Genomic DNA, 15,807 nt, shown 5'->3' with positions numbered 1-15,807 from the left:
AAAATCCCCTCTTCAAGCCGGTAAGCGAATTTTTGGCCATACGAGGTATTGTGTTGTAGGAAGACACAATCGGTCAAGAGCTGTGTCTCTGCTAAATACTTTCCACTTATTTCGAGACAACTTCTGTGTGAAGCACGTTTTTTTTCGCACTAATGGGTATTGTGTGGAGCTCCATTTGAAGTAGCGGAACACATGAGGGAGGAAAGGACGAAAGGAAAAGGTGTGGCTGCTGAGTTGAAGTTAGCAAATGGTAATGGAGCTTTGCCGAAGTAGGAGGGACTGTGTACTTCTTTACTCTGGACAGTGTCCATGTGACTTAAGCAGGTGTTCTTTTGGACCACGTGCTAGAGATGGATATGTGTTATCTCCTGTGAACGTAACCCGTCGAGGCGGAAACGTCGCTCATGAACTACGATTCCAGAGCGATGCATTGTTTTCGAAAAACCAAGGTGCATTCGAAGACAACTACTCTGTTTTCCTACTGATTGGATATCCGCAGCTACTGTCTCTATGACCGGCCGACTTTGCAGACGTACACGAAAGAGCCTGATTCTGAGGACGTTTAGATGAAAATTCCTGGGTGAATACCTTATTTACTTGCGTGGAAAAATAACGTGAAAATTTTCTTGAAACTCACATGAATTACTTCCAAGCTAGGTAAGGAGGCATAAACTTTCCTAAAAAAAAAAAACACTCTTTCCTTCAGCCTGCTGCACAAGTAAGATTTCTAAAAAAAACTGGCGCTGAAAAGACCCTGTAAATTTTGTTTTTCACGCCGACATGAACAACTCTGAAGCGAGGTGGATCAAAAGGCACGTTTCCGTCGGCTTCCGGTACAAGCAAGATTCTTAAGTGGTCAGCGGTAGTAAGAATCCTCGGTCTTCTTTTTACGCACGAGTGACATTTACGGAAGTTAAAGGAGAAAGCCTCTTTGCCTCTACCTGCATTCAAAATAAGATTCATAAACCGTGACCTTATGACTCACACGGTAGCGACGCAATCATAAAATGCCGTACGTCGCCTATGTCGCGAAAATCTCGTAGACAGGAACTATTGGCAATTTCGCGCATTTTAGAGCGCATCTCTTTGGCGTTCGTTCCTGGGTTTCGCGTCGTCGTCGGCCTCGTAACCAGCTCCGCCCCCAATGCGCGAATTTCAAATGGGGCCAATTGTACTTTGGCTAGTAACCATTCAACCAATCAAAGGGATCGTATAGTGATGCTGCAACTAAGTTGGACTGAGTTTAGTTAATTGCTTAATTAATCAATTAGCCTAATCAATATAGAGGAGAATGAAGAGGTCAGAAGAAAACAAAAGAAAGACGCGCGCCGCAGCGACAACAGCGTCCACGGAAGGAGACGCTGCTGAAAAAAACAGATAAGTACGAAGCCGCGTTCGCTCCACCGCCACGCACTTGCCTACTCAGTAAGACGTTGCTCGTTTCATATACGTTGTGTCGAACATCCTAGACAGTTCCAACAATTGACAGGTTAATGACAGAACACGATGGATAGAAATAAATAATATAAATATGAAATAGCCTAATTAACCTTTCTAGTTAGACCGCATAAATCAATAAAACCGAGAACGAAATTGGTCGACTTGGGGAATCGAACCAGGGTCTCCGGAGTGCGATACGAGCACGCTAGCCACTCCGTAATGCCAGCTGAATGGTTTGGAATGAACAAAGGCGCGTCTAGCTAATACGGCGTCTTCGTTCACTCCCATCTTCCCCCTTTCCCTTACGGCGAGGTGCAGGTGTCCACCCAGATATGCGAGAGAGATACATTTCCTTTCCTCAAAAAATAAATTTACCGTCCAGCAAGGCGTACAGCCGAATTGGCGATGGCGTTCTGTGGACTCCCTGGCAGCGTTGCAAGACGCTGTCGCGTTCCACTCTTACAGGCGAAGCTTAACATGTTAACCACACATCAGTAACACACGCAGACAGCCAATGGACGCGTCATTCGCTGGCAGCACTTGATTCATCATTCACAACCACATTCTTAACGTACGCTCCCTTGCCGCACATGCCAAGGACGTACACCACGATCACATTCTGCGCCATTCCTCTGTACTTTGCTTTGCTGAAACCTGGATGGATCCCGAAGAGCCTCTCGAAATCATAGATTTCCTATACTGCTGTGGTGCTCGCAGAGACCACAACAGAGCGGCGGGAGTCGCTATCTACTTGCGCACAGGTCTCTCTGCAATACCAGTCGAAATGTTTGGCACGTCACATAAGTTGGCGAACTGTGCGCCGCAAAGTTGCCCAACGGCTTGCTGGTAGTAGCTGCCTACTTCGCCCCTACCGCACTCACGAAAGACGTCGTGCACTTCCTGCAACTCGCATTAACCGTCCATCGATGCACACCGATATTAGTAGTGGGGGACTTTAATGTTGACATAAAGACAAACAGCAATTTCCTAACACTTATGCGGGAGAACATCCCGTTCCTCTCGCTCGTAACGCGTCCCACGGCTGTGACAACCTCGCGAGGCACTTGTATAGATCTCGTCTTTGAGAATCAAGCATTGGTGTACCAAGTCGAACATATATCAGTCTATTTCTCCGACCACAAAGCTTCCTTCATGACTGTCAAGAACTGTTAGTGGAGTCTTTGTTAAAGGAATACGTGTGAAAAAAAAAAAAAAATTCTGTGATAGCGCATACATGTGTTGCTCGATTTCTTTGCCTCAATCTATCGAAAAGGTGAAACAGCTTATTTGCTGCGCTCAAATTTCGCATTAGGAAGTAACGTAATCGTCGGTAATTTTTTTCATGCGTGCCATTCCTGACGCATAGTGATGAATACAATGACCACCCCTGTTATTCTTCCTTGAGAGTATGCGGTATGAGAAACTGATAATTATGTGCAGGGGAGGAGATATCACAATTCAAGCCCACTACACAGTGTCCCTCACAAATAAGAACACTTGGCTGACTCGTGCGCATCTTTTGCGAGGAAAGATATTAACAGATTGTCCGGAGCTACGCTACAGAGAAGGCAGCAAAAATCATGTTTTTCGAACAGGGGGAGCTGCCCCACAAAATGAACCATAAGTTCGGTTTGGTTTATTGGAATTTAACGTCCCAAAGAAACTCAGACTATGAGGGACGCCGCAATGAAGGGCTCCAGAAATTTCGACCACCTGGAGTTCTTTACCGTGCACTCACATCGCACAGGACATGGGCCGCTAGAATTTCGCCTCCATCGTAATTCGGCCGCCGCGGCCGGAATCGAACCCGCGTCTTTCGGGTGAGCAGCCGAGCACCGTAACCACTGAGCCACCGCGGCGGGGCCGCGTGTTCGCCAAATGCAGCCGGTACAGCCAGCGATGACAGCGCCGCCCACCGGCAGGTAGCAGCCACATTCAGAATGACGGCTTGACATCGCCGCTATGGTGCAGTGGATTAGAGGCACGTGTTGCGTATGGAAGGTCGGCCGTTCGACTCTGCTCTCTGTACTGTAATTTTATTGTTTTAATTTCATTTTTTTCCCATTTTTTCCCTTTTAGGTCGCAAATCGTGATGCTTAGTGGCATATAACGCCGTTTAAGAGGATTTATTATCCCTTTTAGGTAAGCCGTTGTGACAATCTTCAGTCACCGTGATCAATTCACCGTGGTTTCAAGCCATGTGGCTGTAGAGGCTGCAGTTGGCGAATACGCGGCGGGGGCCAACCACATGTTCGCTGAAGCCGTTATGTTAATGGAATACTCTGTTTTAGTACTACGTGGAAAATGCGTAAGCGAGTTCAGAGGGCTGGCAACAAGCGTTAAGTCCAAAATAGTAAACGGTTGTTAGCTTTACAATGAATATCATGGTTATGTTAGAGCTGTGCTTCACTCAGAATAGTTTTCTCTGAATACATCTCTCTGAAGCCCATCGTAGAGCTTTAAGGCCGTGGCTTTCAAAGTTCCTGAAGGGTATACGGTACCGACTACTCCGAAGATAGTTCTCATTTGTCTCCAAGAACGAAAACCTCCAGGTATTACCGCTGCTTCCTTTCCGTGGAAGGTGCTTCGGAGTTCTGCCATACATGAAACTCTTTACGACCCACTATTCGTAGTGCGCTGAAGAAAGCAAGCTATCCCGCTGTCATCTTGCTGTTATTGCTGTACGAAGCGCACGCACCAGTTAAGGTAGCACGACGTCGACCTCCTCGTGGGTGTAAGGTTCCTCCCATATTTACCACGCTGGCGTCGAAAGACTCCTCGTAAGGTCCGAGAATCTTACGCTCGAATGTTCCGGGAGCCTTGTAGGGCAAAGAGGGTGACATGGTCGCTGGAACTACATCGTCCGTGCTTTCCAGGAAAAGCGCCAAGCCCGGACTCTTCACACGTGAGCAAAACTGTGCGGAGAGCTGTGAAATCGTGGCCACCGTGTGCTCGTAGCAAAGACAGGAGCAGCTGCTGAGTCTACCGGCCAGCGTGCTTCACTTCCACGAGAGTCGTGTTTTACGACAAGCAAGCAAGCGGTTCCGAGCTCCCGTATGCTTCGAGGCTTCCAGAGAGAGAAGAAGAAAACTTAACGACCACTCAGGGAAGGCCATGCATTGCCCTCTTCTCAAAAGGAAACCTCCTCCCGAGAATGTCCACTACTGGATGCTCAAAACGACGCTCAAACGCTTGGCCGTTCGACTACGGACAGGAGTGGGATGAACGCGCTTCTGTTTCCTATTTTCGTGCGAACCGTGCGCACAGAGGTAGTACTCACGAGTTTAGAAGCGCGCTGCAGAGCTGTTTTAAAAAAAAAAAAGTTCGACTATACATTTTTTTTTTTATTTCTTCAACCCTTCCTTTGGCAAGTACAACCTTCTTCATCATTTAAAACCAGACTCTCTCTTTTGCTCAAGAAGAGAGCTCTCCGAACGAATGCCATGCTTTTTCTTATTCTCAAGGTGCGCAGTAGACGGAGGCGATGGAAGGCTTCTTGTACTGGTTGCAATATTTAAATGTTAGCTTTGCGAACACTAACATTTATGTCGCTTGTCTAACATTTGCATAAAATCGCGCATCGCCCTCGTAGTGAATGGCCTGCAGAACGCTGTGAAAAGATGCAGGTTAAAATAGCGACGATAGCGACTAGCCTCTCTTTGAAAGTGATACGACGTGTGCTTATAAAAGGCGTCATATCCGCATAAAACTGGTCGCTCACATAATGAGATACACGAGACCTGCGAGTTGGACATCAGGAGGAAACTACTATGAAAAGCCGCAAAAGAGCTCGTGCAGTTCCAGCACCGGCGCCGAATTTCTTAATACGCGGCTAACATCAAAGAGAAGATCCCCAAACACTTCTTCTCGTAGCTTATATTACGGCTGAATGCTAAGACAGGCAACAGCTGGTGAGCACTGACTGAAAGGGCAACGGATAGAAAAGAGGAAGGCATGAAGGAGCCCTCGGCGGGAAATATGTTAAAACCCGCACAGAAACTAGCACATGTGAATCAGCCTTAACGGAATTATTCATTACACAGTAAACAAATAATAAGCACGAAAAGCAACGCCATAGTGAGAGTTGAAGCCCTCTCCAGCAGGTTCAAGTTACAATTTTACATTCCTGCTCCACAAAGCTCCTTTTGATTCCCCATTGAAGAGTACACTATCGTCAAGTAAACTACGACACGTAACAGCATACTGGCCTATAATACGGACCAATGTAGATTATATTTCTCGTTCTTTTTTTGGTTTTATGGGGGTTTAACGTCCCGAAAGCGACTCAGGCTATGAGGGACGCTGTAGTGAAGGGCTCCGGAAATTTTGACCACCTGGGGTTCCTTAACGTTCACTGACATCGCACAGTACACGGGCCTCTATGGCATTTCGTCTCCAACGGCATTCGACCGCGGCGGCCGGGATCGAACCCGCGACTTTTGGGCCAGCAGCCGAGCGCCATGACCACTTAGCCACTGCGCCGGTTTTTTATGTTTATTTTGGGTATTTACGGTGCATGCTGCTAAAGCTAACGCTGGCCAATAAACTGGCTGTGAATCAACCCGGCTGAATTTATAGTATACGGCAAGCGAAAAGCGCGGCTGCGCCTGGTTTTTCGCTGTAACGCAGCTTGTCTGCGAGCTTTATCAGCCTGATTATCCCACTCTGCTTGCCTTCGCTTGCGAATCGTTTGCCGTTAGGGCGAACCGCTTTTCATTTTGTCCCTTTCTACTCCTAGCACGTGTTTCGGCGAGCGCGTTACTCAGGGCGAAGGGAGGCAGCGGCTAGGGACGAGTGCAGCTGCGGCGCTGCGGAGAGCGAGGCACGTGATCTGACGTCACAGCCACACATCCGCCCCTCCTCCTGGTTGAAGGTCATTGTCAAGCGGTTTTGACCTCGAGATTTGCATCGCCAGTGGGCGCTTTGCCTCAGTGAATGTGTCCGAGTGTTTTAGAGCGAAAAGCTTTACACCTCCCATGCTGAGCCTGAAGGTCAACTGGCTCTTAGATACGACCTCTAACGGGAGGCGCGCCTCATGCGACTATGACGTCATGCCATGTGACTCGCCGACGCCACAGCTGCGCGCTTGGCAGTCACGGCCACCGCTGCGTAAAAGTTACTGTATATGCTGGCGCTGGCTGCTGGTCGGCAGCTCCTCCTCGCCAGTTGTATCACGTGACGTGTCACGTGATTCGATCTCGCGCTTGGCAGTCACGTCCGCCGTTGCGCCTACCGCCGCTCTGAACGTTTGCTCTTGCACTTGTGACACGTGGTGCATCAAGTGATTTGCTCTCGCTTATATAATTGCAGCGCTTGCTGACAGAGCTTGCTGACAGGCGCGCGCCTGTTTGACGGCCTGAGCAATGATTACGATTTGCATCGTGACAGACGCCGATTGTGGTCCTAGACGCTGCCGCTCCACGCGCTGATTGCAAAGACACGCTTTAGGAGACGCCAGTGTGTCGTCGCAGAGGGTGTTCGCCAGATTTGAGCTGTGTCGCGGGTGTATCGTGGATGCTTTCGTCGCATTTTCAACAACCGGTGTCGTGTGAACTTCATGCGGCGTGTTTGCGCGAATGTTTAGTTCTTTAACGCCCGTGGTTTGCTTGGATTCCTAAGTGCCGGCGCCGCAGAAACATGGTTGAATCCCGTGCCTTTCTGCAGTTGCACATGGAGGCGCCTGTTCTCTCATTCCTGCTGCAGCTCACGAACGATGACAGCAGCTTCCTGTACATGGCTGCGGTAAGTGCTCGGGATAAGTGCTTGTGTAGTGGCAGGTAAAGATTTTGCGCAAATTGCACAGCAACACAAGCCCCAAGCTAAACATCACATCCCTCGCCGGAAGAGCAGGTTGTCGCTTCAGTAACAACTCCGCAGTTAAGCTGCTTGCGATTGAGGAGTTCCTGGAATCTGCTGTTAATGTTTTCCTTAATAGAAGCACAGTTGCTAACCTAAAGGCTACAGTTCTGCCTAACATTTTGTGTTCCTCCCTCCTAAATTGTCAAAGCAATACATGCCACAGCCCCAAAGTGTACACAGCCAATCTCGGAGCTGGCAGGTTCGGGAGGGCTTTGCGTGTAAACATAACGAAGACATTGACCGACCTCAACGACAAGAAGGGGCTGGTGGTCGTAACGGGGGACAGTAAATACCGGAGGCGTACCGTTTGTGGCTTGCCAGGTTACTGTCCACTTTGCTATTGTTTTGTCTTCAGGGCCAGGAGTCTACCACTTTTTTTACAAATTAAACGCTTCGTTGATGATTTTTGTGTGCGCGTTTCGATGATTTTTGTGTGCGCGTTAAACCACAGAAAAACCAAGTGCTGCAAATTGAGAAGCACGCAAGCAGGAAAAGGAGAAACAACGCTAGAAAGGGAGATTTTGGAAGCGCCACATATGCACTAACTTGACTTCACACGTGTTTGAGCCGTCTGTAGCACTTTTGGACAGAGACTCGGTTTTTGATCAACCTGTGACGCATATGATATCGCGTTTTTCTGTGCTCATTTGGCGGTTATCTCGCCCGCCTTCGACGTGGCATCATCTTGTTTTGTTCCTTTTTTTCCTTTGAGATGCGCAGATACCCCCTTTTGCTGCTACGGGTGTTTTCCGATAAACCTTAGTTTATAGTGGAACAAAAACGCAACACAGAAACAAAAGGGGAGACACTACAGTGCCTCTAGTTTTTTTTTTGTTTTTATTGTGGTTTAACGTCCCAAAGCGACTCAGGCTATGAGGGACGCCGTAGTGAAGGGCTCCGGAAATTTTGACCACATGGGGTTCTTCATCGAAATTCAGCCGCCGCGGCCGACAGCGCTTCTAGTGTCTCCCCTCTTGTTTCTGTGGGCTCTAAGTGTGCGCTGTTGTTCCACCATGAATTCACATCAACTAGACCAAATGTCTGCTCTGCTACAGTAAACCTTAGTTTCCAAGTTAACCGCTCATCTTCTTCTTCTTCTTCACCTCTTTATAATCCTGTGCAGTTTTCTTCGTCCTGTTTGAAGTCACGGTTTTTTCCCTACAAGTGAACGGAAATGCTTCCGCGGATGGTCCTGATACTAGCAAAAAAATGATAACGCTACACTCTCAGACCTATGTCGTCCCCATAAAATTGGTTTTTTGAGGAAAGGAAATGGCGCAGTATCTGTCTCACATATCTCGGCGGACACCTGAACCGCGCCGTAAGGGAAGGGAGGAAGGTGGGTGTGAAAGAAGAGAGAAAGAGGTGCCGTAGTGGAGGTCTCCGGATATTTTTTACCTTAAAGAAGTCATCAAGAATTACTGCGTGCGAACGCACATGAAATGGCGGACAGCTGCAATCCGCTGTCGTTATTTCAAGCGGAGGGCATCAGATCCGCATCCTGTTGGCTAACAGCGCCACCATCCGAGACAGCGGACTCCGAGGGCAAACAGCACTTTGCACAGTACACAGGCCGTAAAACAGACGCTTGCGTTCTAGAGCGGCCCTGGTCTTTGGTGCAGCAACGCTGCTTGCCTTTTAGAAGCAAGCATGCTCACCAGGAAGCGTTCGCCAATTCTTTAATCGCACTTGTAGAGGAACGCGGCGAAAGGCAGACGACAACGAAAAAGAAAAGGTGTTTGCCAGAAGGCATGGCCATCTTTTGAAAGGCTGACACCTACAAGAGATGGCGGCGGTGTTCTGGTTGAAGACGGCGTCGTCGACGACCTGCCGGAGGTTCCTTCGGGTTCGTGCCGTTGTTCACAGCGATCCGGAGCAGCTGGGGCAGCCATCGCCAACACTAGAATGGAGGCGTTCGTACAAGACGACCAAGTACGGGGGCCGCTACTTCGTGACCATGCTACCCGGCCATGGCATCGGGCCTGAAATGATGAACCATGTTGAGAACGTCTTCTTCCACGGAAAGGTGAGCGGTGCATCCTCTCAGCGTCCTGAGAGAGAGGGTCGCAAGAATTTTAGCGTATGAATAGTTGTATCGAATCGCTCCCGGTGTGCTTGGTTTAGGTTTAAGGGGGTTCAACGTCCTAAAACGACTCGGGATACGAGGGACGTGCTCTGCGGCGCTGCTCATGGTGGGACGGGTGCATATTCCTCGGGAGCGGCCTGATGAGGAGCTCCAGGTGAAGGGGTCGTGGGATGGCGATGAGGGTAGGGTCGTTGGCCGGTATTTTGATTCCTAGGGAGTCCAGGATATACCGACCTGTGGAGGTTTGTGTGAGCCTGATGTATTGGGCCTGTCGGTGGGCCTCCACCAGTTCCCCGATCGTGTTGTGGAGGCCCAGGCCTAGTAATCTGTCTGTGGGTGTTTTGAGGGGAAGGTGAAGTGCTACCTTGAATGCCTTGCGAATCAAAGCATCCAAAGCGTTTATGTCATGCTTGGATAGTTGTAAATATGGGGTAGTATACAGCACACGACTGAGGACAAAGGCATGAATGAGGCGGCATAGGTCGCGCTCCTTCATGCCTCTATGACGTCCCGAAACCCTGCTGATGAGGTGCGATATCGCGCCTACAACCTGCTTGAGTTTCTTGAGGGTGGTGGAAAATCTAGCCTTTGGAGCAAGCTCGTAACGACGAACCGAGGGAAGGGAGGAAGGCCGAAGTGAGAGAATAAAGAAAGAGGTGCCGTAGTGGAGGGCTCCGGAATAATTTCGACCACCTGGAGTTGTTTAACGTGCAATGACATAAAACTAAAAAAAGGCACCTGTGTGCTCCGCGTTTTCAGTGCACGTTAAAGATCCACAGGCCACCGGCCGTGCTGCCAGTGTTATGGACCTTAGGAACATAAACACTTGAGTGCAGTGGGGTCGTGCGGGGACCCTGGGGCGTGCCCCGAATGCCTGTGTAAAATAGTTTTTTCTCTATCTCCGTTCCCTTACGGTACAGTTCGGGTGTCCACCAAAACGTGAGACAGTCACTGCTCATATACTTTCCTCAAAACCATTTCTTTTTCAATAACCGCTTTTAACGGAAGCGGCAAAAAAGGTTAGTGGAGTTAACACTTTGGGGCTTAGCTTATTTTTTAGCGAAAGCTGATTACAATTCCCGGCTTTTGCGGTAGGTAAAGTCGGTCTGGCGCATTCATGCAACGAGTACGGAATCTCTGGCACAATCATATTTGCATATATCTTATGCACGCAACGAGGCAATCTGAAACACAAATAGCTACTCGGCTTTGCTTTTCTATTTTGTGCGTGTTTAGCTACATGTTCAGAATTGAAAATTGCTTTTCTAAATTGTTTTTTGAGGAAAGGAAATGGACCACTAACTGTCTCACGTATCTCGGTGGACGCCCGAACCGTCCGTAAGGGAAGGGAGGAAGGTGGGAGTGAAAGAAGTAATCGCCGATGCATTCCGCAGTGATCTATTTAGTTATAGTGGACGCAAGGTTTGTTTAACGATCCTCAGAAGCTGCTCTGAAAGCACTCAGTTTGGAACGTACTACAGATCAGAGTTTCCCGCGGTGTCTTCTCGATATCTTCTCTCATATCACGCACCTGGAGGTGTCTGGGCACCTAAACTATGCTTTCCTTTGTAGCCGTGTGGCTGCGCTTGGGTGGATGCCAATAAGAAATTTAATAATAATATCAATAATCTGCTCCCTTACTACAAATCTACTTTACCTTGGGGATTCCTGTAAGCATATGAACAACACTGTTCCCATTTCGAGTTATTTACCAATTCGCTTTTGCCCTACTATACGTCAGCTGTCCCGGTTCGCTAGTTAGTTGGTAGAGTGACTGCTCCGGTGAAGCGGTGGTCCCGGGTTCGAACACCGGAGCAGGACAAATTTTTCTTTAGCTATACGAGTTTTCCCTGGAAGCTGTATAGCTTTTCTCCGTGGCGCTTGGGTAGACGCTAAAGAGTGTTTGGCTCCCTTACTATGCTTCTCAGCACTTGAGAATATATCCGTTCCGTGGAAGACGCAGTTCTCTAAGCATAGGAGGCACAGGCGGAGCGGAACTCGAGGTAAATATTGCAAGGGTGAAAACCCCTTCAACTTAATCGCAATACCAACACCTTGTCATGTTTCTCTTAAAAAATTTCTTGAGACAGTCTATAGGCTGTCCATTGACTGTTGTCTATAAAATCTATAGACTGTCTATAGACAAATTCTAGAGAATAGTCTGTAGGAAATATAGATCCTATAGACAGTCTATAGACAATCTATAGATTTATGGCCATAGATTTATAGCCGTACACTTTCAGTAGACTTTTCTCTATAGACAGTCCATAGAGTATGAATAGACAGACGGGAATATCAAAATAAAGGCAATCGAGTCTACGAAAAGTCTATCGACTACCTATAGACCACTTTTATGAGGGTTGTTCTTGCAGGTGCCGGTTGATTTCGAGAAGGTGACGGTGGAGGCGGACTCGGAGGAGGCCTCCTCCATGGACTACGCCATCACCTCGATCCGGCGATCGGGCGTGGCCATCAAGGGCAACGTGGAGACCCGCTCGTACAGTCCGCACGTGGAGCCGCGCAACCTGGTGCTGCGAAACCGACTCGGCCTGTACGTGAATGTGGTGCACTGCCGAAATCACCCGGCGATCAAGACGCGCCACCCGGACGTGGACGTGGTGATCATCCGCCAGAACACCGAGGGCGAGTACAGCTGCCTGGAGCACGAGGTTAGTGCACGGGCACGCTGCCCACAGGGTTGTGTGCTTGATCAGTTGTCTCGAACGTCCACCGCCTCCCATTAGCTCCTGAACACCTGGAACCTGAAGGTTGCCACTTATTCTCTTTGAACTATAGAACATATTATAAGTATAGGCAGTGCCAGTGCCCAGCCCCTGCAAAGGAACCGGGGAAAGCGAAAGAACGCGTTCTGCTCCGATAATTCGCCAATACTATGCAGTGCCTGGGAGTACTCACACTTGGATCCCGCGTTGACTGGCAAGTGCCAACACTGTGGGGAGGTGGCTGGCACCTACCACATGGTGCGGGCTTGCCAGCGCAAAACAGCTCCCCCCCCCCCCCGCAACCCTGCCGGATAGGAATGGGAAGTGGATCTGCTTGGTTGCTCGGACATTCAGGCCGCAAGGCCTTGGTCAAGAGGGCTACTGGCGGCTTCGACCAATGGGGTCCCGGAATAAGAACTCCACCCATAGCGGGGCTGTTTAAAGAGCCTCCCCTCTTTTAAGTCGAAAGCATTTTATGGCTCATACTGTCGTGACCAAGACGTGTTAGCAAATTTGTCCGTGTTTCAGATTGGTCGAAATGGTCGTGACATCACTGCGCGCGAATTTTGACGGGTGTCCACCGAAATATGTGACTGTTACTGCGCAATTTCTTTTCCTCAAATACAATTTTCATTTTCGTCATTACGGCCCCTATTTCTCTTTCTTCTTTCACTCCACTGCCTCCCTTCCTGTACGGTGCGATTCAGGTGTCCACCGAGATGACAGAGAATTACAGCGCCATTTCCTTTCCTCAAAAAGCGTTGCGTTCAAAGGGTAACGCATCGCGCCGAACGGGTGGTGGCGTTCCGTGGACTCCCTGGCCGCGCTACAACACACTGTCGCGTTCCACTCCTAAAGGCAAAAATTAACCGTCATTAATTGACAGTTAATTAATGCACCAACAGAATGTGAAGTGAGCAATCGCGTAGCAGAATGCAGCACTCAGGCTTTCGCGTTTCACCACTTTAGCTGCTAAAGTTCCTCGCAATTTTTTGACTCAATAAAGGTTTTACAACACCGCCATCATCACCGCTTCCTCTGTATTTCCAATGTCGGTCACATCACCAACTTTCTAACCATGCCCTTCGGAAATTTACGAAGCTTCCGTTTCGTAAATTTCATAAGGGCATGGAAATTTACGGAGCTTTGGCTTCGTAAGTTTTCTTCGAGCTATGATTATAGCCGTTACCTGTACATGAAGATGAGGATATGCACTGATCGAGCAATCCTTGGAAAAAACCCTTCAGGCTGTTTCGAGATAAACAGCTGTAAAGTGGATCATGTGGGGCAATAAAGTTGCGGTGCTACCAGGAAACTTGCACCATTAAAATTAAGTTGCCGGTCCCACTGACCACATTTATGCTGTACACCAAACATCATGCTGGCACTGATTTCACGTTCTATCTGCTTGGTAGATATAAGTTCAGAATTCTGCCCTATAATTACGTTTCTAAATGAATAGGCAAGGATATATGCACCAGTCTACATGCGCTACACCCAGAATTAGTGGTGCCTAAATGCACAGTAGCTGTGCACAGTAGCTGTGCAATAGCCAAGTCAGAGCTTTTGCTTTATAGGTAACTGTTGTCCATTAGTGATTTTGAGCCTATAATATTGAATGTCAAGAAATGTCATACCTTTCAAATTACACTGATTCATGTTAGTAGGCGCTGTCAGGCAGTTCAGCGTCCACAGGCTTATGTAGAGTCGAATAGAAAAATGAGCTTCCTGCGATTGTGCATAAGAGAAAGAGGGACAGTAAAGCAGGGAAATAATAACAACTGGAGCGTTACTGATCGTCCACGCATGCTCCGCCATTTATGGGAATGTACGCCTGTTCCGCTTCAGAAGAACGCAGGGACATCAGAATTACTGTTTCACTTGCCCTTGATTGGGTATGCAAACAGAACCCTCCCCCAAAACTAACTTCATTATTGATGAGTCAATAAAGCGCGCAATGTGCCTCCAAGTTGTCAACACCGTCGCCAACTTTCATTTCTCCGAACGGCTCGCAGGTCACCCAGGGCGTCGTGCAGAGCCTCAAGATCATCACGTACGCCAAGAGCCAGCAGATAGCCCGCTACGCCTTTGAGTACGCGCGCACGCACCATCGGAAGAAGGTCACCGTCGTCCACAAGGCGAACATCATGAAGCTCTCGGACGGCCTCTTCCTGGAGACGTGCCGCGAAGTGGCGGCCGCCTACCCAGACATCGAGATGAACGACATGATCGTCGACAACTGCTCCATGCAGCTGGTCTCCAACCCACGCCAGTTCGACGTGGTGCTGGTGCCCAACCTGTACGGCAACATCGTGGTCAACCTGACCTGCGGCCTAGTTGGTGGCGCCGGGGTCACGTCGGGTCGAAACTACGGCGACGAGTACGCCGTCTTCGAGACGGCTACCCGCAACACGGGTACGCCGCTGGTCGGCAAGAACTTGGCCAACCCGGTAGCCACGCTGTACGCCGCGGTGGACATGCTCAAGCACCTGGGCCTCATGCAACACGCGTACACCATCCGCGACGCCATCCGGACCACCATCAACAAGCACAAGGTGCACACAAGGGACCTGGGTGGAACGGCCACCACAACGGACGTCATGGAGAGCATCATCGATGAGGTGCAGAAGAACACGGCGTAGGCCTTCGCCGACTGTCGTCCTATACACGCTCTATGCGCTGCACAGCTGCCGTGGACGTGTTTTTCGCCGTTGGAGCAACTGCGTTAGAGCGGAGAATACATTACCCGTAGAATCCGGTCTCTATTTCTCGATTCTGAATGGGCGCTTTCACCGTGATCGAAAATTTACGAGACGCAAAAGTGCGAAAAAAAAACTTTGCAGCGCCGTCAAAGGATCCAGTCGCTCCAGAAGCGGCAGGGTGCGGGAGCACGTGTATGCTATATCCATTGCTAACAATACAAAGTGTCTTGGTTTCCAGACGTAACTACAATAAACTCCTTTTCGGGAACACTCATCCTCTAAAGATTTGATCTCAGTATGCCGAGTAGTTGTGGCTGAGCGGTTAGTTTTTCAGCTGATGCTTTGGCCCTAATACCCCAAACACAAAGCCATACGCCTGTTAGCTATTAGCTATGGTTAGTCATGCGTTCCACAATGTGTGAAACATTAGGCAATATGCCCATTAGCCATTAGGTATGGTTAGTGTGGTATTGTATTCTGTAGTTCTGTTTGTATAAAGTAGGTGGCGCTAGGCACGCGCCCTATCTGGTCAGCTGACTCATACATCTGTATATAGATTCGTCATGAACTGTGAATAAAGGAGTTGGTCGAAGTACGTGGCGGGTGCTTGACGTGGTGGTGCTCCGGCTGCTCCGGTGTAGTCGGGCCGGGCAGTTCCCCAACGGTAAGGGATACAACAGTTAGTCAAGCGTACTCAGGGTTTAGAGGTCTTTTTCACCACCACCCCTCTCGCATGCCGCTCCGCTTCTGCGACACGCGCGTGATCATTCTTTCGACCTGAGTGGTCGGTTGCTTAAGGCCGAGCGTATGACCGCATCGCTGATTGCTCTGCAGCCACATTCCCAAGGCTCGTATCTTGTCTCGTTCGGGAATTAGCTGTCCTTCGAGGGAGACATTGAGGGACCCTTCATTGTGTTTCCCTTTGTGGACTCGCAGGAGTTGGGTTTTTCGGTGGAGCAGGCGAGGCCTCGTGCACTGACACTCTTCCACAGTGAGC

General features: G+C 49.2%; 1 protein-coding gene across 1 annotated transcript; it reads left to right on the top strand.

Moving 5' to 3' along the window:
- Positions 1 to 8,859: 8,859 nt before the first annotated feature.
- Positions 8,860 to 15,006, top strand: LOC149366601 (isocitrate dehydrogenase [NAD] subunit gamma, mitochondrial-like). The gene is made up of 3 exons (XM_089563550.1): positions 8,860 to 9,325; positions 11,758 to 12,054; positions 14,124 to 15,006. Exons 1-3 carry the CDS (start codon positions 9,086 to 9,088, stop codon positions 14,748 to 14,750), a joined length of 1,164 nt encoding a protein of 387 aa, XP_089419676.1. The 5' UTR covers positions 8,860 to 9,085; the 3' UTR covers positions 14,751 to 15,006.
- Positions 15,007 to 15,807: the final 801 nt, after the last annotated feature.

The sequence above is a fragment of the Amblyomma mixtum genome, chromosome 1, assembly GCF_055824585.1.
Source record: "Amblyomma mixtum isolate Tamu chromosome 1, ASM5582458v1, whole genome shotgun sequence".
Taxonomy (NCBI): domain Eukaryota; kingdom Metazoa; phylum Arthropoda; class Arachnida; order Ixodida; family Ixodidae; genus Amblyomma; species Amblyomma mixtum.
This window is presented reverse-complemented; position numbering and strand designations above follow the sequence as displayed.

Coding starts and splice junctions, on each gene's coding strand:
- LOC149366601 (XM_089563550.1), top strand. CDS start 9,086: ATGGCGGCGGTGTTCTGGTTGAAGACGGCGTCGTCGACGACCTGCCGG. Junction 9,326..11,757: donor ACGTCTTCTTCCACGGAAAG/GTGAGCGGTGCA, acceptor TTGTTCTTGCAG/GTGCCGGTTGATTTCGAGAA. Junction 12,055..14,123: donor ACAGCTGCCTGGAGCACGAG/GTTAGTGCACGG, acceptor AACGGCTCGCAG/GTCACCCAGGGCGTCGTGCA.